We start from the raw sequence: 23363 nt of genomic DNA on the forward strand, positions 1-23363 counted from the left end.
TTATAAGAGATGGGAAAAGCCTTGAGGTATCACGGCAAAACTTGATCTACTGTCCAGATGCAGCCACTTCAAGAGTCCCCACATTTTTAAAAACCTCTGCTGGTCTGTTGCTCCTTTCTCTGTGGGTGTCAGGAGTTTACAGCATGCAGATGACATTTCAAGTTTATGACAATTTCATAGGGAAAGTTAACAGAATAACAGGAACGTGGGTGGTAAAGAGGAGAAAAGCTGTACTTTCCCCTCTTTTCAGTTGCCAAGAAGCACAACTACTGATCAGACATCCTTTTGAGGACGTACTGAATATCAAACAAACAAGACAGCGGACGAATGCACAAAATATAATGTGCTGTTCTGCTGAGGTGGATCTAGGTAAAAGGGACCATCCTTTATTGATTGCCATGATTGAAACTCCACCACTCATAAAGGAGATGGAAAATTAATTTAGCAGGGTTTCAAAGAGTTTTTTTGCCCACTGTGAAAGTGTAAATGGAAGAAAATTGGAAATTTTTATTATTGTTTAGTTAGTTTATCTCTTTGATTAATCGTTGATGTCTGAAAATATTGAAAATTGGCCATCGCACATTACCAGAGCCCAAATGGCAGACCAACAGTTGAAAGCAAAGATATTTAATTTACAATATAAGGCAGAGTAAAGCAGCACATCCTCACATTAAAGCAGCCGGAATCAGCAAATGTTCTGCATGTCTGCTTCAAAATGCACAATAAACTGACTAATTTTCTGTCGACTAATTGACTGACCAATCATTTCAGCAATACAGAGAACGATTATTGTTACACTGTAAATCTGCTGCAGCAGGGAATGGTTTTAAAAACACTGCAGTGACTCTTCCTTCACTTCAGACAGCTGTGACTCTGTAAATGTGTGTGTGTGTGTGTTGTTGTTGGGGGGTCCAGGCGCAGCACAGTAAGAGTGAATGAGTCTTTTTTTTCCCCTGCATGCTAATTCCTCCCTGCAGGGTGTGTGTGTGTGATGTCCTCTACATTTCTGTGGCTTTTACCACACTGCATTCCCTCCCGGTGTCCAACACAGACCCCCACACAGAGCAGAATTCCAAGGAAATTCCTCTGTCATGTTGTTTCACAAGGTGGACAAGCGTTAGTGTTGCAAAATTCCCACCCAGGCACTGGTCTCACACTCACACACGCACACATACACACCCATCAATCAGGAGTGTCAGTGCAAGACAAACAGGACAAAAACAGAGAAATTCCCTTTTTTTGTTGTGATGACTTTATTTACATGGTGGAGGTTGGAATACAAGAATGAGAAATGTCGCTGTATTACATTTGACGCCTTGTCAACATGCTGTTCAAACATTTATGAAACAACACTTTGAATATTATTTCTTTATAACTCTAAATTTCTCTTAATGTCAGACAGACTGGGCTACAAACACACACACACACTATACGGCACCAGAGCACGCCGACTTCTTTACATTAACATGCATCAACAGAGACGATTCACAAGGCAGTTATATTACCCATCGTTCAAACAGATTGCTGCTTGGTATTTCTCCACCAGCAAATTCTTTGCAGAAATGAAACGGGTATGCAGGTTGTGTTTGCAAACATTTATCAGTGAAGGTCTGCTGGTGAGGAGATGTGCAGTAAAGTGAAAACACAGGGAACAATCTGAGGCAAACAATCTTTGGTCTTTAAAACGTCCCTTTCCTTCACGGCAACTGGACAAAGTGGATTTTCTTTATCCAACTTTGGCAAAACATTTGTCATTTTTAATTCAAATGATTTCATAGTTAAGAGATGAAAGCTTTGCAACTAGTTAATGTTCTATCAATATCCATTAAGATTTTGTTTCCATTTGACATCCCCAGTCTCTGCCAAATTATGACAGATTCATTAGCCTGAAACTGCAATTCATCCTCTTGGTGTCAGATATACCATTCATTCATTCATTTCCATTAACTTAACGTGCGCGTGTATGTGTGCGCGTGTATGTGTGTGTGTGTATATATATATATATCTCTTCAATAAATATTGTGGCTGTTTTCAGTGTTCTACATCATAAAGTGGACATTAACTTATCACTATGTCACAGCTAAATTGATTAACAGTAGGCTACTACAAACATTTTTCATCTAAAACAATGGCTTCGATTCACTGATGATGAAGATGTTTGATGTTGATGAAGCTGCACAGCAGCGCTGAAGCCCCTATGCTGCTACTTTTACAACCACACCTGCAACACATTTACTTCTTGACTTCCTGATATCGGTTCCAACTGAAATGAAAGTCTGTTGTAACAATAAACTTTAATGGTGTAGTAGGTTGAATTAATTTACTATTTGCAGGACACTGTTGGCAGATACTGTACTGCACATTGCGGAAATGCTGGCAAGCAATTACTGCATTACTGTGTACTGAAACAGGGAGGCAGTGATGTGTTTATTAGAGGTAATTTTATTGGTTACATCCATTCTCCTGACACTGTATGATGATGGTGATGTTGGCAAGTGTACATGTGTGCATAAATATCTGGATATATCCTGTGTGTTTCTTTGTTAGTGTTCGGGGCTGAGTGGTGGACGGATGTCCAGCATTCTCGATGAGCTGTCCTCTCCCACCACCTCAAGGCGCAGACTGGGCGTGCTCCGATCCTCCTGGTCCTCTGATTGGACAGACAGACGTAGGGTGCAGCCTTTGGGCAGCAGTTCCTGCTCGTATGCTGCAGCTAACTGGTTAACAACCCGCCGCTCAACCTGAGAGATCAGTGAGGCAGAGTTTAGGAAACTATCCGTTAACCAGAATATATTGTTTTGCCTTCTGTGATGTCTAAAGTTGTTGGACACTGTCGTAAATTGTCTATCATTGCCTTCTACATCTGCTGCTGCATCTACAGTAAGCTTTGCTGCCGAGTCCCTGAAACAACAAACAGGCTGATATTGGACATTTTTTAAACTACTGAAAATCAGTCATTATTCTCTGTTGAGAGGACGCTCTTCTCTGATCAAATATGTACAACAGATTAAGTATCTACACACTGAAAGCAAAATTTACAACTCAATGCATGCAGGCATGTGATTGGCAAAGGACAAAAAAAAGCATGAAAATATACAGAGCACATAGCAAAAAGAGAGGAATAATGAAAGGAAATGTTTATGGTGAAATTCCCAAGCTGTGTTTATACTGACCTATTTTTTTTTTTACAGATCTGCATGATTCACATGGGGTCAGATTTTCAGGTGGGAAAAATCTAGAATAATTCCATGGCGATGTCTTAAATTTTGGTCAACACTCAAGATTCAGTTGTTTGACATTTTAATCAATAACCATTGCCACTGACATCTAGGGATGTGGTGCAAAGGCAGTCATACACGCAGTCAGTCAGGTTTTACACCAAACCACAGTTTAAGAATATTTTCTTAACCACTTATTTGGGAGTGAACACAAACATTAAATTAATACTATGCATTTAAAAATGTTAATGACAATTAAGTGTTCCAAATCCAAATGTAAGAAAACATGTTTTGTACAGAACCCAACAAAGTCACATGATGATTCCAATATTTTTTTTTTAGTAAAAATGAAAATTATGATGCAAAAATCGGTCAAAGTAATCAAAGAGAGACAGTTAAAAAAAAACAATGCATTCAATACCATTTAAAGCCTTGAGAACAGATAATAATATTTTTTAGACAACCTGTCTGTGTGTTATAGTAACGGCATACCTCATGTTTGATGGAGCGTGCTCCGTAATGCATGTTATACCCGCCTGCCAACAGGTCCAGAACTGGGCGATCCCACTGAAGAGTGATGTCGTGGCGCTGTTTAGCCTAATGACAGGGAACGGGGGGAAATAGAGAGAAAGAAGAGAAGAGGTTAATTGGGTGTGTCGATGTTAAAAAGGGAGAATGGGGGCGGTACCTTCAGAGTATCACCAACAGTAAAATAAGAAAGAGGCGATGGTGGCAGATAGACAGGACTAATGAGTAACGATATTGTGAGAAAGAGACAAATGCAGAGGCAGGGAGGAGATACTGTCACACAGCATGTCTGCCAGTGCTAATCAACAGGCCCTTAATGCGTTTTAATCAAACACCAGTCAATAGCAGCGATCAGACCTGCTCATTTAGCTACTGATGTTAACACTCCATTCAATAAATACAATGCCAGGTTTTACTCAAGAGATATAAACACTAATATTACAACATTACAAATACCATATTAAGGAAATAATGATAGCACCGAACATTTAACTTATTTAATATAAATGAGTGACAAAGTAATGGCTCGTGAGGATTCTGTAATAATGAGATTTCATGCTGTAAGCACGGCTGCCACATACAGACAGAGACAAGTTATCACCAGACATGAACACACTTATAAAATTAAAGACAACGGGAACACTAACAAACATAACACACAGCAACATTCAAAAGACAAAAGCACACAGTGAGAGTCATGAGTCAGGTCCCTATCAGTTGCCTGCAGGGCCCATGTTGGCTGTCAGGACACCAGCCGTAATATTAATAATTAAATATTGATGAAGGCTCCACATGTTAAACACTGTAATCACATTATAGTGAGTAGTAGTGGCACATAATATTGATCTGCGTGTGTTTCTGCACAGCTCAGCGGCTGCGGGATGAGGTGGGTAGGGCCTTCCAGTCCTCCTGGAGGAAACCCATATTATAAATGTAGGGTGATGTGAAGACGGGCCTCAGATACAGCCTTCGTTGAGCCTGCTGTTGTGATGGTCTCTTCTCTCAAACAGTAAAGTATAAAACAATAATGTGAACTCTCAAATAATACATACTATAAAGCAGGGTCAGGGGATTGTTTCATTGATAAAATAATTCACAGGCTGGTGGTGTGAACAGTCCCACGATACTTTTCTACTACAGTTATCAGAAACTATTTGTTAATATCAGCAATAATAGTTAACATTTTTGATAAAAATTTTAAAAAATATATAACATGTACATTGTGATGGGATTTGCCCGTGCACGTAGTGTTATGTACCTTCTTGGCCCAGAAGCTGAGCTCTTTGCTGACCAGCTGTAGCAGCTCTGAGTGACAGAATGGCAGGAAGTATACAATTTCATTGATCCGACCGAGAAACTCGTCCCTCCGGAAATGAGCCTGAAGTGGAACCAAAGAATTAGCAATGATAACTGTCTCAGGCAAATTACAGTAAACTGCTGCATTGTCGGTAATTACACCAAAACAGGGTGGGGCTTACCTGTGTGTGTGTGTGTGTGTGTGTGTGTGTGTGTGTGTCTTTGTGTGCGTTACCTTCAGGATTGGTCGAATCACAGATTCTTTAAACTGTCGTGAGATTTTGATGTCATCACTTTTCTGTACATCCGCTGGGGAAAAGCACAACATCAGCATTAATTTCACATTTTATTCGCCCGTCCTTTGGTTACCCGATGGCTCCGTAAGTCTTTTACAGAGTCAAATTACTAGAGTATGTGTTTGCCAAGATACTGTATGAAATACTGTGACAAGTCGTGACTGTAATTTTAATAAATAACACCACTGGACAAACAAAATGATTTGACCATCCCTTACGTCTTATCATCAACATTTTAATCTACATCAACTGATGAAAGTGGAAAGTAATGTGTCAGAATGGGTTTTAATGGGTTCAATGTGCAAATTCATGCATTATCGTCTTCGCATTTTTAAGTACGCGTGTGTTTCTCTCACCAAGGTTGTCGGCCAGCTTCCTGCGGCTGACCTCCTCAGCTTCCTGGCGAAGCTGCAGTGCATGCTGGGCGATGTCATCGCTTGCGACGTTAGATGTCATGATGAAGATAGCGTCTTTACATTCGATGGTCTTCCCCTTACCGTCTGTGAGGCGACCCTGAGAGCAACAGCGGGAAGGACAGAGGGATCAATTCCTGCAAATGTTTTATCAAACAGAAACTTCATAAAGGTATAATAATGTACGCATGTGTCTGTGTGTTTGTATACACACCTCATCAAAGAGCTGCAGCATGATAGTAAGAACGTCAGGGTGGGCCTTGTCTACTTCATCAAACAGGACAACAGCATTGGGACACGCCTTCAGCAGCTTGGTCAGCTGACCCCCTTCCTCATGTCCCACGTATCCCGGTGGGGAGCCAATGAACTTTGCCACCTGAGAGAAGAGGAAGAGAGGGTGCAAAATAAACAACGTAGCACAAAAAGTATTTTACCAAGATCACACATAACCTTTAATGTTTTCTATGCAGAAATCCACAAAAGTTAACACTGAATAAAAATGTCGATTTGAAATGACTAGTTCTTGAACGTCATACGTAACATAACGCAACTCTGATTCACTGATTAAATATATTCATCACCAAAGCTTCACCAAGAAAAAGCAAAATAGGGCAAAAACAACATTAATTTTATTTTGGTTCATGCCTCCATTATGAGCATGGATAAACAGAATGAATCTAATGCGTCATTGCCAGCAGATTGATGACACTGCAAGCAGATACTCTGAAATTAATGAACTTCTGTTACAGCAACATATTCAACACAGTATGTGTGATTCAGGCGGTCCAACATCCTGATTTCACACTCATGTATTTGGGTGACAGGTGAACAGCAGCTTACCTCGTGTTTTTCCTGGAACTCGGACATGTCCATACGGATGAAACCCTGCAATCACACGATGGATTAACCTCCCCAAGAGACACAACATGCCGCTGACTCAGTGTGTATTTTCGTGTTGGACATGTGCTGCGTATCACCATGGAAACAAACACAAATTGAATTCTCTGTAATTAATTTCTTCACTAAATTAAATGCCTGTGTTTTATATCTATGAGAGGAACTTTTTTTCACCAATTTCCTGAATGTTAAAACACCCGTGTGTGTGTGTGTCGCTACCTTTTTGATGTCCTTGTGCATGTAGCGAGCCACCTGTTTGGCCAGCTCTGTCTTCCCTGCGACATCCGGTCAGACAAAACAGAGACATCATTTGATTATTCAGTTTCAAACAGGAACTGCCTCCATTTAATTATTTCTTTTTTTTGTGTGTGTATATATATATATATATATAAGCAACCAAACAATCCCTGCTTTATTGGAATACATCAGTATGCAGAGATTTCAGGAACTCGGGAAAAACAAACACACTCATTTCAGACAGAAAGACTATCTTGCTCCTTCTCTAAGTGCCGGTCTAAATCCCACTGACTCCCTCTACAAAGCTTTCAATCATCTCCTGCTCTCCAGAAGCACACATTATGTTTGTCGCTAAAATATTCTGCATATAAATGCTCATATATGATATTGATGTCTTGTGTTTGGTATGCATATGATGTGTGTGTGTGTGTATGCGCCCGTGTCTTGTTGCTGTGTTTAATATTGATGTCTCATGGCCACTGCTTGTCGCTGAAGGCAACAGAGAATATGAACACCGTCTCTCCTTCATCTATCTCTCCGGCCTGTCATTTCACAATCTCCCTCTTTTTTAGCCATCTATCTGGCCCTTAATATCTCTCCTGTCTCCCTCCTTGCTTCACTAACATGCGAACACACACACACACACACACCTTCATCTTGCTACTGTTTGAGAATTTATCTGCTGATATCGAGTTGATCTAAAGCTCCACAGTACGCGTTTGGTCTAAAGAAGACTAGCTTTAAAATTACTAAAACTAATTCACTTTTGATATTTGAATCCTTTTTTAGATAATGCTCGGCATTTGTGCCTTTATTCTGACAGTTAGTGTGAGAGACAGGAAATGTGGAGAGAGAGAGAGGGGTATGGCTTGCAACAATGGTCCCTCCACTCGAACAGTTATGTGGTACAGTAGACATTTTGTAGGGTGTACCTAAAGTGTATGATATGTACACATAGAGGGGAATGTCAGTGTGATCCAGACAGAATCTCGACAGTCTCAAATCATCCCCACCATCCCCAGTCGATATAATTTATTGAAACCGATGGCTGCTGTTGTTTTGTTAGTGCTGCTTGGAGTTTCATTCACTGTCATTGCCGTGCGTCAGAAAGAGTTTCCACTGTTTTAAAGTGCAACCAGCTGTTTGTCTTAACCTAGAGCTCAGTGGGCTGCAATATTATCAAAGATTAAAAATGGAATGCAACAATTAAAACCTTGATCAGTCTTGCAGATGCTGCAAACCCACTGTATGAGCATCCTGATCATGTACGTAGATTTTGTGTGTTGTGTATTACTGTGTAGCAGTATCATGTCTGTAGTTTCCCTGGTTGGAAATTGATTCATTATATTTATTATGCCCTGAGGAAAGCTGACTGACCATCGAGCCAATCGGAGCCATTGTGGGTGGGACTACATTGGGTGACACTGCCAAGCTGTTCCTGGCTCAGACAGGTTGTAGCGTCTTAAATGTTTGCAGTCACGGTTGTTAATAACTGCTCGTGATATGAAAGACTGCATGTAAACATAGAATACATAAATCACATTAATGACCTTTCCCTATTCCAACTATCTACTCACATAATATGCCTGTTCATTTTAATAACACTAGAAACTTAAGAAAAACAGCTGACTCGGGGTGGGAACAGGGCTAACATTAGCTAATAGGTTAGCTTACTGTTGCAAACATTAACGCTGGCCTGCCAACCTGTTACTGTGCCGGCTGTAGGAATCAAATGTACACTAGCTTTGTCAAGGAGGCACTGTCTCTGAAAAACGTCTCATCTCAGTTTGCATGTTTTTAAATCTTTGAATTAAAATAAAAGATTCTTTGTCTTGCAATTAATCAATTCAATAAGCAGATGTGAGAAACACTCAAAAATGCTGGTTTAAATGACTCTGCTTTTTCATTCACTGAAGACGCTGTGGAGTTACTACAGTTGGTGGAGTTCCTTGTGTATTTTGTTTCTTTTGAAGTCAGTAGACTGACTGGAGGAAAATACACTCATGCATTCAACAAGCTTCAGAAACTGAACTTACTCAACTGTTGTGTTTATTTTGGCAGCTACTTCTAGGAAACTGAAGAGGGTTTTTTTGCCATCACTTCAAACTACAGAGGAAGTGTTGGGTGTGAAATATGATGATTTACCAATTCCTGACGAGCCGAGGAATAGGAATACGAGAGGATGCTCTTCATCGTACCAACCATTCTCCTTCCTCCTGATGGCTACAGCGTGCAGAGAGAGAGAGAGAGGGAGAAAGAAAAGGATACTATTATTTCACTCATTTGCATTAGTTGACTTTCCTTTTGCAAGTTTCACCCAACTGAACGAAGTTGACATGAGGGCGGCGGGTATGCCAGAAACTATGATAAAAGAGTGAGAGAGCAGGGATGAGAAAAGGGTCAGAAACATTTGGTGGAGAGAAAAAACAAGAGGAAGAAGAGAGAAAACAGAGCAAGAGAGAAAGATGAGAGACCTCCAGAAAGCTACACACGATGCCTCTCTTCCCCCCCTCAGTCGGTGGGGCCATTAGCCAGCAGTAATTGTGTTAGCCTCCCTGGCGCGGCCATGGCGAAATCAGTTTAGCATGGATTGTAGCCTCACACACACACACACGCATGCTTAAAGAGGAGTGCCTACCCAACCCTGCCATCACCCCAGCAACCACACTCACACACATACAAAAAGACAAGATGATGAGGTGGGTCGGAGGGGAGTAAAGAGTGTATTTTGGCCGTGGTTTCAACCACTCGACGAAGAAGCAGACGCTAGCACAAACTCATCCAAATCTGAAGCTGTTGAGAGGCCGGGGGCCAAAACCAGGGCCACAGATGAGCAGGATCAAAGCAAGTCGGTGGCGCAGTGGCTTATTGGTTAGCACCGTTGCCTTGAGCAAAAACACGTCCTGGGTTTGAATCCTCTAGCAGAGTGGCGTTGTCAAGTTTCCTCCCAGAGTCCAGTGACATTTATTTTAGATTAAATGGAAATTGCTCACAGGTATTGTGGGAGAAGAAGGTGTGAAGAAGAACTATTTGTAAGTGGTTTGATATATGGGTTTTACAAGAGGTGCCGCAGAGCCCTCTGGATTAGGTTGTTTCGGGTTAGGACATAACCGGAGCTACAGATAAGATAACCTTGAGAGTGTCCACCTTTGAGAAACGCTTGATGCACCTACTTGTCTAAACCTCTTTGTTTTAACAACTAGGTGCTTTGTCCTGTATCTTTAAGTTTTGGTATGGCTGCCTACATGCTGTGCCTTCTCTGTTAACAGACCTGTGTTGTATTAAACTCATATACTGTAAAACTTAAATTAATAGCCTTGGTTTTTTTTTCGCTTTTATCACTGAACTTGCCCTATATTTAGGACAGGCGTTTTTAAATTGTGCATTTTAAACCAGTATGAATATTACTTACTTAATAAAAATTAGGCTATCAAACAATGTATCAATTACAAATCATTTATTTCATCTAGCTCAGAGAGACAGCACATTTAGGCCAACCTCAGGTAGAGAGAGAGAGAGAGCCCTGTATCAAAATACTTTAAAAAAGGATGATGGACTGGTCTAGTGATGTGAAATGATTAAACATTTATCATCCAAAAAACTATAAAGACCAGAACCGGCATTTATTTGTCAAAACATGTAGCCACACCAGTTAAGTAAAAGGGACCGGTGTCTAATTGGGACTTTTAACTGAAGTTTTATGGTACTCAAATGAGGCTCTTTGGGTTATTCTTTTATTCATCGAGGTCATAATCGACATCAGGTAAGAATGTGACCGTCTCAGGTAGGCTGGCAACCTGTTCACAGTGTCCCCCACCTTTAGGAGCTAGCAGTCTCCAGCCCCTAAATCAGTGAGCAGGTATCAAAATGGATGGATGTATCCTAATTGGGTCATTCAGGTATGTTAGCATTTCAGTCCTGATGAAGCCAAAATGACCACAGTTCCCTTTATGAGCTATGCACCTGCTGATGCAGGCAGACATGCTACAGAGCTGGTATACCAGTAATCACGACCATTTCTTTACTTCTTTTACACGTTATCATTAGGAGCGAGGAGGGAAGTCCACAGGATCCTGTATATCCAATAAATGTAGCTTTTCTTGGGGGTAATTTTTAGGTAATAAAGTTTCTTAACGTCTTTACACAGAAACACATATCAGCTCCACTGAACATAAATGCTGTTTATTTTTGCTTTAGAGATTTGAAATATTTTAAACACAAAATATTCAACACATGATGCTGTTTCGACATCAACCATCAGCCCCAACCATAAAACCAATGTTCATTATCCAGAAAACACCATATTAGGGGCAATTAGTAAAATTATTAATACGGTATGGTTATTTTAATTGATATAAGCCATTTTAAAAAACAATTTTCAGTGTTATCCATGTTAATACTGCCACCTCAGGCCAACTTTGGAGCCTCAAAACATGCAACCATATGACGTGAACCCGGCCCTCCTCTCTCCCACACTAGGTCTGTCACCTCTAGATTGTAAATGTAAGCAGTTCAACCACACAGTCCATCCTGCACCTCCTTCACATCTGAAAACCCAGTCCGTTTGAATCTGACAGGCGCGAACACAACTTTGTAAAAGCCTTGACCAAATAATGCTGGTGAAGGTTTAGCAGGCTAGTAAATGTTATGTTATTCCACATTTGTCTTTTGCTTTCAGGCCAATTTTCACACACCTGCCTTGTATTTTTTCCACTGCCTTTACAATTTCTCGCCAATTGCCCCCTAAAGACAGCATAATCCCCAGCATAAATGTTTTATAGTTAGCGACACAGTTTGAGATAATGAGTAAGAGGTGTCAGTTTCTTGGCAAGTTGTTGTGTGCAGCCAGGACAGGATAAGTGGCAGGAGAAACAGTGTGGCCAAGTTGCTAAAGAGAACCCAGAGTGTCAAACAACAGCCACAGTGTGTGACCTGTCAAAGCACCTTTTACACACATTCATTGTGATCTGCTGCAGTAAGAGGCCAGTGGCTCTGTGTGCGATTCAGCGAAGCTAAAATACTTTACAACACACAGGAGTGTTAAACTAGTTACTAATAGCTGATAATCATAAAGAGGAGGTGCTCGGCAGGAGAGGAGTAGGACAGGCAGAATGAGGGAGGGAGAGAGATGGCGAGGCGACATGGTAGAGAGGTAAGCAGCAGCAACAGCAGCAGGAGGAGTGCAGATGAGGAGGTACGGATGTGGAAGGAGATAAAGAGGGGAATGAGAGAGGAGTGATGGAGATAAGGAGACAGAGAACGAGGTAGAGAAACAATCGAGTGTGTCAGAGATGGACACAGAGATGAAAAGTGACAAGAGGGGCTCCAAAGCTCCGTCTGCTTTCTCAACGGCCGTGTGGATGACCTTCTCTGTGTTTTTAGCTGATTGAGACTGACTTTGACAGAAGGGCACATTGACATTTCTCAACAAGGAAAGGAAGGAGAGACAAAACAAATGAAAGCGCTCGCTCTCCCTCTCTCACATGCGCACACACACACACACACTCTCTCTCGGAGCAGTGTGTATTGGGCAGGTCTGGTTGGCTCTAACATGATTATAGAGGGATGATTCTCTTCAATAACTCTTAGCCCTGAGAGCTAAACCTGGATCAATCTAACCTCCTTCCTGTGTGTGTGTGTGTGTGTGTGTGTGTGTGTGTGTGTGTGTGTGTGTGTGTATCTTGCTACAGGCCAGCTGTTCGTCATGAGTAGTTCCGGTGGAAACAGCCGTTTTGGAGACATGACACACCAAATGCAAAATAAATAAACTTTTTCTAATTGCTTCATCTATCCTTTCTGCAGTACATCTAGATCACTAAGTTTTAAAACGTTTAATTGATTAGTAAAAGGCAGATATAAAATTGATTGTCAACAACTTGGATAAACGATTAATCGTTTAAGTAATTTATCAAGAAAAGAAATGCCATTTTCTGCTTCTCAAATGTGATGATCTGCCCTTTTCTCCAATTTATGTCTCTGTAAAGTAACTTTCTTTGGGTTTTAGGACAGTCGGTCACACGAAACTAGCAATGTCAAGGGATAACCTTGGGCTCTGGGAAATGTTGGTGTTTTTTTTTTAATAGTATTACAGCACAGAAAGACAGAAAACATGCGGAAAGAAGAAGTGATGATAGAATTTCCTGTCTAGAATCGAACCAGGAACGTCGAAGTTTTAACCACTCAACCACCAGGATGCCCCTATCATGAACATTTTTCACTATATGACATTTTACTGACTAAATGATCAATAAAAAATATAAACAAATGAATGGATAATGACAACAATCAGGAGCTGCAGTCACATAGATTGTATTGTACTCATGATACTCTACTGTAGTAGTAAAACATGTTGTTGTATGTGTTGCTTCTGTGATTACATCATCTGGTCATGTGCAGCTCCCTCTTCTCTCTTTATCTCGTTCACATCCCGTTCTCATTTGTTGTCTCCTTATCTAGAGTATATCCCTTCCTCTCTTTCCTGCTCCATCTCCTCATCTCTAAACCTCTACGTCCGCCACTCGCCGACTCTTTGGCTGCTTCCTGCTCAACTCACCTTTGATAAAGGTAAAGTATAAATGTACAGTAGGTGACGTGTTTTTGAAAATATTTATATAGATGGATCCTGTCTGCCACTCTGCCTCTTTTAGGCATCCCACATGTCCTCTTGCTGGCTTTCAGTGTGTGTGTGTGTCTGATATATTCACTTTAATACTTCTCAGAGATCAATAAGCTGTTCCTTTATCACTGTGGCGATGTCTTCTATGGCTTTCAGGACAATTTGCCATGATAACAACAATCATTCATCACCTTGCCAAAGACTACAGGCCCCACAATTCTCTGTTCCTTCACTGATTCCCAGCAGAACCTCCATACTTGAAACTTATGACTACTGCTACAATCAAACAGCATCACTGTTTGTTTGTTTTTTTTTATCTATAGTTTGTATTTACAGAAGTGTAGTTATGTATTAGTTTTATTTTTTAAATTTTTTTATGAAGCCTCAAGGCAAAAATCCAAGTTGTTCTCCTGTTGGTTATAAACTCTGCAGTATTTGCTCTCACAAGAACATTACAGATTATAATATCTGCTTCTAGCTTTAGAAGAGAGTTGATTATTTTCACAAATCTGTCCAAGATCATAAAAAAAAAAAAAAAAAAAAAAAATCACACACACATACACACACACTCTCTCGCCCATCTACGGATCAATACATGGCCTCCGTGGATGCCTGGTGTAATATCAGCCTCTTTACTGTCTGCTGTGTTATTGTGCTCTAACTCATCCTCCCTCCTCTCCTCCATGCATTACACTCGCTCTCTTTGTCTTTCTGTCAATGCTCAGAGCTTTCTGGTTCTCAGCTACTTCTCTGCTATCTTCCCCCATCAGCGCTCCTGCCTCTCTTTTTTTGTGTTTCCCATAGCCTCCATTTGTTTTAGCCCCATCTCATCTGTTTTTCCCTTCCTGTCTCCATCACTTAGCCTTTTGCCGGTCTGTCCCTACCTCCGTGTGTTTCAAGGAGGGGGAGATGGACGGCACATAGCGGAGGAACGATGATGGAAAGACGCAGAAGGTGGAGGGCACAGAGTGAAAGCAGGGTCGGACAGAAGGGCAAAGGAGAAGGAGTGGGTGTGATGAAGATCGAGGGGGTAAAAGGGGGAGGGATGGAGGGAGAAACTGAGGAGAGAAAAGCAGAAAGAGGTAGAGAAAGGAGGAGGAGAGGGTGAGTCTGTAGTATGTCTCTCTCTGTAATCACGTTAACTGGCGGCTCCAAGCCTGGCCTCATCAGCTGTCACACACAAACACACATGTACACAGCACCTGTGTATGCCTGACAGACAGCTCATTCATCACAATTAACCAATTACAGCCTCCGCCAGTCTGTCTGAACCCGCCTACTGCGGGAGGGAAGGGAGGAAAGCAGGAGAGAGGAAAAGGAAGGGGAACAGAAAACAGAAAAAGAAAAGCAGCGTGGAAACAAAGTGGAGGAGGAGAGCAAGTGGTTCATGTGCACTTGATATTTTTGTGGCGTGTGGTCATTGTGTACGCATCCGTTTAGCTGCATGTATAATATTCATGTGTGTGTGTTTACCTGAGGCCACAGTATTGATGGCCCCCTCCTGTCCGATAATGTGCTCCTTCAGCCTCCTCTCCAGGGGGAACCTCCTCCTCTCCTCCGCCTCCCGCCTAGCCTGCGCCTCCTGGAACTAGGCAGAGGTAAAAAAAAATAAAATAAGACGAACATGCAGAAAACAGATGAGACAGTCAATGAATCAGAAAGAGACATCTGAGGGAGTTCACAGAGGTAAGAAATAGACTCTCAAGGGAAAAACACGTCGAAGAGTTTGCAGGTCTGCCCCTCTTTACTCCTCCATCTCTAAATCATCCCTTTTTCTTTTGACCACCCTTGGCAACTTTACATTGCTGCTGCAATGACACTGAAACAAGAAATGAGTGAGCGGCCAAACACCGATGCAACAATAAAGCTGTTCCTCCCCTTTACTCCTATTATGTTTTTTTGTGGACTTGTTCCTTATCTATGGAAGCTCTAAGCGGCCATCGATTCATATCTTTATTTTACTCCGTTTTCCCGTGATAACGAGATCATTTTCTCGTGATCTCGAGATAACAAAACAGTAGTTTAACACAGGGGTAAAGGTCAAGGTGGTTTTAGAGTCACTGCTTAACTCAGTGGGTAAGGTATAGTCTTAAGATTATGAGTTTGATCCTCATGGAAGACCAACTTTAAAAAAAAAAAAAAAATCTTCATATTCCTTTTCAGCAAAGTTGTTATGAAGATGAAGATTCACCCTCAACCCTTTGACGGATATTTGTGATCTGTAGCTATATAAATAAAACTGACCTGACTGGACTCTTAAACTCAAGGAAATGATTTTGTTGATAAAAGATATTAAACAAGAAATGTGATCTTGGCACAGAAGATGCCTAGCAGAATAAGTTACACACACTCTCAAAACGTAGGATAAAGTAACTGAATAACCACATTTCAGTTAAGCAAACTTTGGGTTTCACAGGGTTGAAGTTGTGTGTTTACACCTGACTTTTGTTACTTGGCTTGGCTGCTAAATAATGGTTATGCAAAAATAAATTTATATATGTATTGTTTGTATTGCTTAGGTGTGTAATCTTTTAAAACTGTAGTGAAACTTTTAAAATGCATAAATATTAACCACTCCATACCTCCAACTTCATCTGCCACTTAAAATAATTTCCAGGAGCTAGATGCTCTCCATCTTCCTCCTCTTTAAGACACACTACCTCCCCATTTGCTTTTTCCTCCATCTACAACACACACTTCCTCTTTTCTGCTGATTTGATCTCCCTTTCCACGTCTCTTCTCCCCTCTCTCTCTTTCTCTCTCTGCTCAAATAATTTCTTCCCCCTTATTTTCATGTCTTAGTTTCACACTTCCGCATCAGTTTCTCTACCTCGTACTTTTCTCGCATCCGCCCCATGACTCACTCATCCTCTCCCCTTTGTCTCCTCAGACTCCAGGTTTTCACCCTGCAGTGGAGGCAAGCTGTTAATTCTCTCTCTCCATCTTGCTTAGCTCTGGCCTGCTGTCAAGCTGCTAGATAACGATGGATAACTCGAGTTTTATTTAAGAAAAGAACAGACCCCACTTCTACTACTATACATCTGTGAAATCCCAAGAACCGGGAAGGGAGGAGTCCCTTCAGTCAGCTGATTCTGTAGCATTGTGCAGTTAAAACCTCAACCTTAAATCACAGTTTAACGATAGGAAAAAGCACAGAGTTCGAATTCTCTTACAGTTTGCTGAAAGCGTTATAAATAATAAATAATTCAACTTGAGTGCTGTCTTTTTGAGATTTTTGGGGTGTCAGATTCATCACCAGGCTATGCATAATAAAGCTATGTGCACTTATTTACTTTCAATTTAACGTAAAAGGCATTAAAGGATAATTTTGGTATTTTTAAACCTGGGCCCTATTTTCAAATATTTTGGTGTTGAAATGACCAGAAAGTTTTGAAAGTTTTGGAATCCATGCAGTAAATGGCTTCAGCTAGCAGCTGCAAACCGCATGCAGTGGCTGCAACGTATTCCAATTCCAAAATTACATCCACAAAAAGTGCTTCCTTTTGTCACTGATAGGCTCAGACTGTGGAGGTGACTGACAACATGGAAAAGATCCCTACAAGAAACAGAAGTCTCGCTCAAAGACAATTCTCACTCTGAAATCTTGTGAGGGGAGAATTGTTGCAGGAAAATGACGGTAGAAACGCGAGTCAGTGTGGAATAACAAAGTCTTGCTAGCAGTTCCTCTACTTACACAACTAACTCCTGTCCCTCGTTTCCATCTGCGTTTCCTGCAACAGCTCGCCTCCCACGAGATTTCAGAGCGGCAAAATTGCCCCGTAGGAATATGTTGCAGCCACTGCAACCAGTTTTCAGCTGCCTGCTGTATTCAACATAGTCACGAACAATGCTCTGTAGAGCAGTTTGTCGATTTGGGCTACTGTAGAAACATGGTGTCGCAACATGGTGACTTCCGTGTAAGGGGACCCGTGGTATGTGTAGACAGAAATGGCTCATTCTAAGGTAATAAAAACATAACAGTTCATTATGTAGGGTCTTTATACACCACCAAAAACATAGTTATGTATATTATATTGCATTTCTGTCAGTATATCCTCCTAAATATTAAACACTGAACCTTTAAGACCTTGTATAAGCTAATTCAATACAATTCCAGGTTATTTCCCATATTACAAAATTATTTATAAAGTTGATATATAATCCAATTTTACTCATCAGCACATTTTCACCCCAGTTAACCTCCACCAGCTTTTACAATTCTAACACTCAATAGCACCTGTCACTCAGTCACTAGACTGACACAGACCTCCTGAGGAGTGTGTGTCTGTGTGCAAGTAAATGACACAGATGTCTGCTGGATGATTAGTGCTGAGTTATTCAGACCAGGCCACAGGAAACAACTACAGTATCAAAACATTAGTGTGTGTGGAAACTGATGTTTTAATTGCTTGCTCATTCTGAACAGCTTGTATGGAAGCACAACAAAATTAGCGTAGGCGTCTGTATGAGTGTGATGAGTGTGTCAGACCTTGCCCTCCCACTCCTGCAGTGCTGTGCTGACTTCTCCCTCCTTAGCATAGGCCCGTGCTGTGTGTCCCAAACCATTGGTCTGCAGGGGGTTGGCACCTGTATGCAAGCATGCAACACACACACACACACACACACACACACAAATGTACAGCTCATAATTAGGAATTAGGAAAATGATCTAATAATTTGTATCCACTCACAAAATGGTCAAAACTAACTGGAATTTTTTTTGTTTGAAAAATGTCCTCATCTTGTTTTGTTGTGAGTACTGACAGAATATGCACACACCACGTCAGCAGGAGGGTCCAAACGTCGATCGAGAGTGAGGTTAGTGGTGAGAGGTCACATGGGTTCAGGGGTCACTGAGACTAACTGCAGTGAAGCAGGAGGACCGTGCAATGACATGGTAGGGGGTTTCATATCTGCAGCACGTGCCGATAACACACGCTTTGACCCCTACACCCACACACCAACTTCCTGGATTATAATGCAATCTATACACACTGCAGGTTGCTGCAGGTTGGGGGCCCACAGGCAAACACACTTTCACACAGCAGGAGGAAACATTTTGTTAAACAGACGATATTTAAAAAGGGGTGAGTATAAATGAGGGGACATAATGGTGTAGTGACTGTGAAGTGTGCCAGGACTGGACAGTTGTTGGCTTGTCAGTGAAGATGGTTAGCAGTGCCTTCTTGGTCAAAAAAAAAAGAAAGAGGAACAACTGGTTTTGTCTTTGTTTAATGAACAAAAGGGTTTATAAAAAAAGTTACATTCAATGAACAAAAGTGCTCTTGGGAGTCTAGCACTATAAATGAATCAAGAAAGGAAAAACCCAAAGTGTGTGTGTGTGTATAAATAAATAAAAGCCTTTAATGTTTCATTTCTGACACCAATGCGTTTCTGCTTAAAGCCTTTGTCAGGGTGAAAGTTGGTTCTGAATGAGTAATCAGATTTGTACTCTTTATTACTAATTTTTTTATCTCACAGTCTCTGATTTCTGAACATTTTGATTTAATCTTACAGTAACAGTAATTTATTTAGGCAACATTTAACATTGGAGACGTTTGAGCACCGCTCAGGTATTGTGTCAGCACAAGTATAGAAAATTTCAAACCACACCCTGTAACAGCCGAAATTGTTAAATGTGCCTTTAAGATACTGTGTTGCCGATACGAGAGAAACGTCATCACACAGCGTGTTTCATCCCACTGATGAACACAATGCAACACTCCACAGTCTGAGGTCTTAATGCAATGTAAGACACTACTGACACTCATGAGAGGAAGCACAGGGGGAAAAAAACTGTGCAAACTCATTGGAGTGACATGAAATGTGTCACTTTAATGATCAGGGAATACATTGAATACTCTCTGTTACAATATATAAAGTGATTAAAATAAATCACTGACAAATTGTAAGGGGAAATACTACACATTGGGTGTGTTAAGGGATATATTAAGGTCTCAACGGCACCCTTTCAGTCAATTGATGAGGGCAGACATTTGTACCAAATCTGAAAATGATGCACACAACTACATTAGTGACCGCTGCACTGTGTGTACAGGATACTGAATGGTCCATTAAGAACCAGATGACCCATCTGAAGTTTTTCTGAGTAAGCTACACTCTGTAACAGTGTATGTAATCAATGCAGGTGCTGCCTGTTCCTATTGCTCTGAACACCGACCGCAGAGACTAAAAATCACTCTGATGATTATCGATAAACCCCTAAAATTTTGTGACCTATCGATCCCGACAACAATACACCTACTAACCCCCCCACCAGCCAAAAAACATGAGGGAGAAAAGCAATAAAGTACCCACACACTCACACAGAGACACTGGACATAATAAATAGCATCATTTAGGGCTTTAATATCAGGCCAGCCCTCTGGGCCATAGCACTTTATAACAGGATCAACACTAACGACACAAACAGACACACACCCCAGCTGAACATTCACACACACACACACACACACACACACAGGATCCCTTCATTAGGAGTGCTTTAGTTATGCCTATTAGGAGTCCCCTCCTCTTTCCTATTTCCTCCTCCCTCTCTTTCACTGCAGCTGGTGGGAGAGAGCCCCTGCTGGTCTTTGTGTGTGTGTGTGTGTGTTGTATTGTGTGCATCTGTGAGCATGTGTGTCTCTTCTGGCCTCCCACCACCTACGGAGCCGTCCATTACGGAGTGCCCCTGGCCACGGGCCTGATGTGGAGCCTGGGGAGGAGATAGAGAGCCTCCGCAGGTAGTGCGAGGCGACCGTGGGTCGAGGAGAGGCCCGAGGGTGGGCCCGGAGACTGTGATGGATGGAGATGTGAGTCTAGGGCTGGCTAAGGCCAAAAGAGCAAACTCATCGCTAGTGGAGTAACATGGACGCACACAAACACAGGGGAAATAAGTACAGGAAAACACACGCAATGTGCACATACATGAAGGGAAGATGACACACAGTCAGAGGACACACACGCACACAAATCCACATAGATGTCCTGAAGCTGTGTCAGTTTATGGGATTTTTTTTGGGATGCAACAAAAAAAATAGATGGATAGGAGGCTACAAAGAGCAAATGGATTAAAGAAAAAGATAAATGACACAAGCTTTGTCAAGAGTAATAAAGTATGCATTAAAACTTGTATGAAAGTCTTTAATTACACACATGCACAAGGACACTAACGTGTTTGTGATTGAAAGTCTGTGATGTCATGATTGTTATTGGCCGTGATGGTGGCGCCAACCCGGCAACGGCCCAGTCAGGCGAGCCAACAACCCGCCCCGTCTTTAATCTGATTGTCTTAAAACAAATGTCTCTGCTTTGTGAAATTTCTTACCTTTTTAATTCAAAAATGCGTCTGCAGAACATTTGATCAAGTTAGACGAGGTGATTTGTTTAAGCGTTCAGAGCGCTTACAGACGCAGGGGTGAGACGGGCAGACGGGAGCTTTGAATGCACCATCCATCATAAACATAAACAAGACATTAATACTAGCTTGTGTATGAGTGTGTGTGTGTAGTGATGGTAGTGGCAGAGGTTGGGGGTGTTTGATCCCCCCAAAATTTGAGTGTTTTTAGATTAAAAAGCAACAACTACAAATGTTCCCCGAGTTAAGATTCAAAAAGGCGTGCCCAAACTCAATCAAAAGGATAAAAGCATACATGAATATTTTAATTTATGAAATGGAGGCTCGAGTGCACAAACACACAGGTGCTCTCACACACATACACACTCACAAAAGAGACACACATCCTGTGATTGTGGAGTTACCCCAAGGGCATGTTCTGAGTGGAGGTCACAGTTCAACTAGGCCTAGCTTGTTTAAGAGCTGCTCGCATGGAAACGGAGGGGGATATACTGCCCCGAGGGTCTGTGAGTGAGTGAATGTGTGTGTGTGTGTCGGTGGAGCTGAGTCAATGACAGGTGCGAGTGTAATGGGGGTGAATAGAGAGGGGGCATGGACAAGTGATCAATTTCAAATGAGCTTTGTAATACTGTTTATATTACTCGGGGGTGGAAGCGTTAAGATGATGATACACGGAAAGCTTTTTAAAGGTGATGGAGACGATACTGCCTCCAGCTCTGAGGGCAGACGGAGAACCATTTAGTTTGGATAACAAAGATTGAGGTAAGGAGCCTGGCATGGGTCTGGATAAAACTGGTACACCTGAATTAGTCCTTTGTTTCCTCAAATTAATAAATTGTACAATAGAAATCATAATTCTCTCGAAACAATCTATTACCGGTAAAAGACGAGTATGAAAGAAAACGCAAATTGCATATGTTCATTAGCATGGGTGGCATAATGGTTTCGTCACCAGTGTTACGTTCTGTCATGACATGAATTGAGCAATACCATCATGACTTTGCTGAATATTTTAGCATCTAAAAATGAACCTGCTTCACTGTGGCTGTGATAACATGCATGTAGAGGGCTACATACATACATACTCATAGAGTAGACTAGAGTTGCATCCAGTAATTACTATTAGTAACTCCTCGCTAACGCAGACTCTGGTAACACAAAAATGTGGAAGGTTAATGTTATGACGTCTATTCCCACCATCCGTGGAAGTTAATACCCAGTGGATAACTTTATGTTTGATGGAAATGTCCCCACAATAACTGAAAAAAAATGTGTGCGCCACTTCACTTCAGACTGCTTTTTCAACAATGGCCAGTACAAAATCAGATTTGCTTCAAAACTGTAGCTCAAGGATCGTCCGATAATGAATTGAAACCCGGAAGCTGTACATTTCGCCATTTTAAGTTGCCTTACTGTTCAGTTAGTATGTGGCATGGCTAATGTGGCTAGTGCACGTGTATGCCCCCTCAAGTCAGAAACAACAACTTGGAAATGTATCTGAGTGCAAAATCATATTATTGTCATAATTGTAGCGGTATTAACAAGGAATATAACTTTCAATAAACTTTGATTGAGCATTACCAACACTTTCCTCTCCTAGTTGACAATATAATCAAGTTCTGTCAGATTGTTTTAGTTGAGACGGACAGGGTTCAGGGGACGGCTGCATTTTCCTCTTCCAGAGGGACGGACTTCATCTAAGCAAGAGGGTGAAAAAAATCCTCTTTCTCTAGATTATAGGTGGTCAGGATGGAGGCCCTCAATAGAACATAATAAAATGACACTTACTGTTTAAGAAACTTTCAAACCTCAGCTAAAGATTTTCACTATTTAGGTGTGTGTTACAGAATCAACTCCGTGATGTAAAACTGTGGAGTTGTGTTGCAAAATATCCATAGGAACTAATGTCCCCAGGCTGTGAGACTCAAATTCATCTTCAGCACTGCTCCATGCAATATAGTTTATTTCGGTTTACCATTTTATAATTTTTGTATATATTGTCTGCTTTTTAGTAGAAGAGAACTACAAACTGCATTTCAATTTACAACCCTGTTGTAATATGACGATTAAATTTACCTTGTACATTTAAACGAAAATCCTTTAATTGCCTATAAGATGCTCTAAAATGGGTATGGGGTCGGTTGGCGTGTGACGTACCAGCCTCCAGCAGTGTGCGGACAGTGCTCGGGTCATCAGCAAGTGTGGCGTAGTGAAGCGCTGTGCAACCACGGAAGCCAGCCCTGCTGCTGAGCCTGCTGCTGAATTCATCCTCTCTGGACACGAGGACTGTAGGGAGGGACAGTCAGCAATACAGAGAGAGACAAGAAAGTTAGAACAAAAGATGGCTTTTATTTTGGAGAACATGCATTGGTTGGCAGAAAGAAAAAAAGGGCACATAATAAGCCTGGTGGGAACATCGTCCATTTGTTCGATTTGTACTACAATTGTTCTGAAGTGGGACACAAATAAATAACAAAAAAAGGGGGGGGGGGGGGGGGGGGG

At 41.4% G+C, this 23363-nt stretch overlaps 1 protein-coding gene across 2 annotated transcripts in view; it reads right to left on the reverse strand.

Annotated features, from left to right (window-relative positions):
* Positions 1-2422: 2422 nt before the first annotated feature.
* The window catches only part of clpb (caseinolytic mitochondrial matrix peptidase chaperone subunit B), a 39457-nt gene continuing 18516 nt past the window's right edge, over positions 2423-23363 (reverse strand). For both annotated transcript variants that reach the window (XM_046073435.1, XM_046073433.1), the window contains 12 exons: positions 23019-23147; positions 17991-18088; positions 14975-15089; positions 9031-9108; positions 6868-6923; positions 6592-6636; positions 5966-6127; positions 5695-5851; positions 5278-5351; positions 5005-5124; positions 3711-3815; positions 2423-2741 (listed from right to left, as the gene is read on the reverse strand). In XM_046073435.1, the coding sequence (XP_045929391.1) occupies positions 2544-2741; positions 3711-3815; positions 5005-5124; positions 5278-5351; positions 5695-5851; positions 5966-6127; positions 6592-6636; positions 6868-6923; positions 9031-9108; positions 14975-15089; positions 17991-18088; positions 23019-23147 (1337 nt within the window). In that variant the 3' untranslated portion in view covers positions 2423-2543. The remainder of the gene's footprint in view (positions 2742-3710; positions 3816-5004; positions 5125-5277; positions 5352-5694; positions 5852-5965; positions 6128-6591; positions 6637-6867; positions 6924-9030; positions 9109-14974; positions 15090-17990; positions 18089-23018; positions 23148-23363) is intronic.

Source organism: Micropterus dolomieu, linkage group LG17 (assembly GCF_021292245.1).
Source record: "Micropterus dolomieu isolate WLL.071019.BEF.003 ecotype Adirondacks linkage group LG17, ASM2129224v1, whole genome shotgun sequence".
Classification (NCBI taxonomy): Eukaryota; Metazoa; Chordata; class Actinopteri; order Centrarchiformes; family Centrarchidae; genus Micropterus; species Micropterus dolomieu.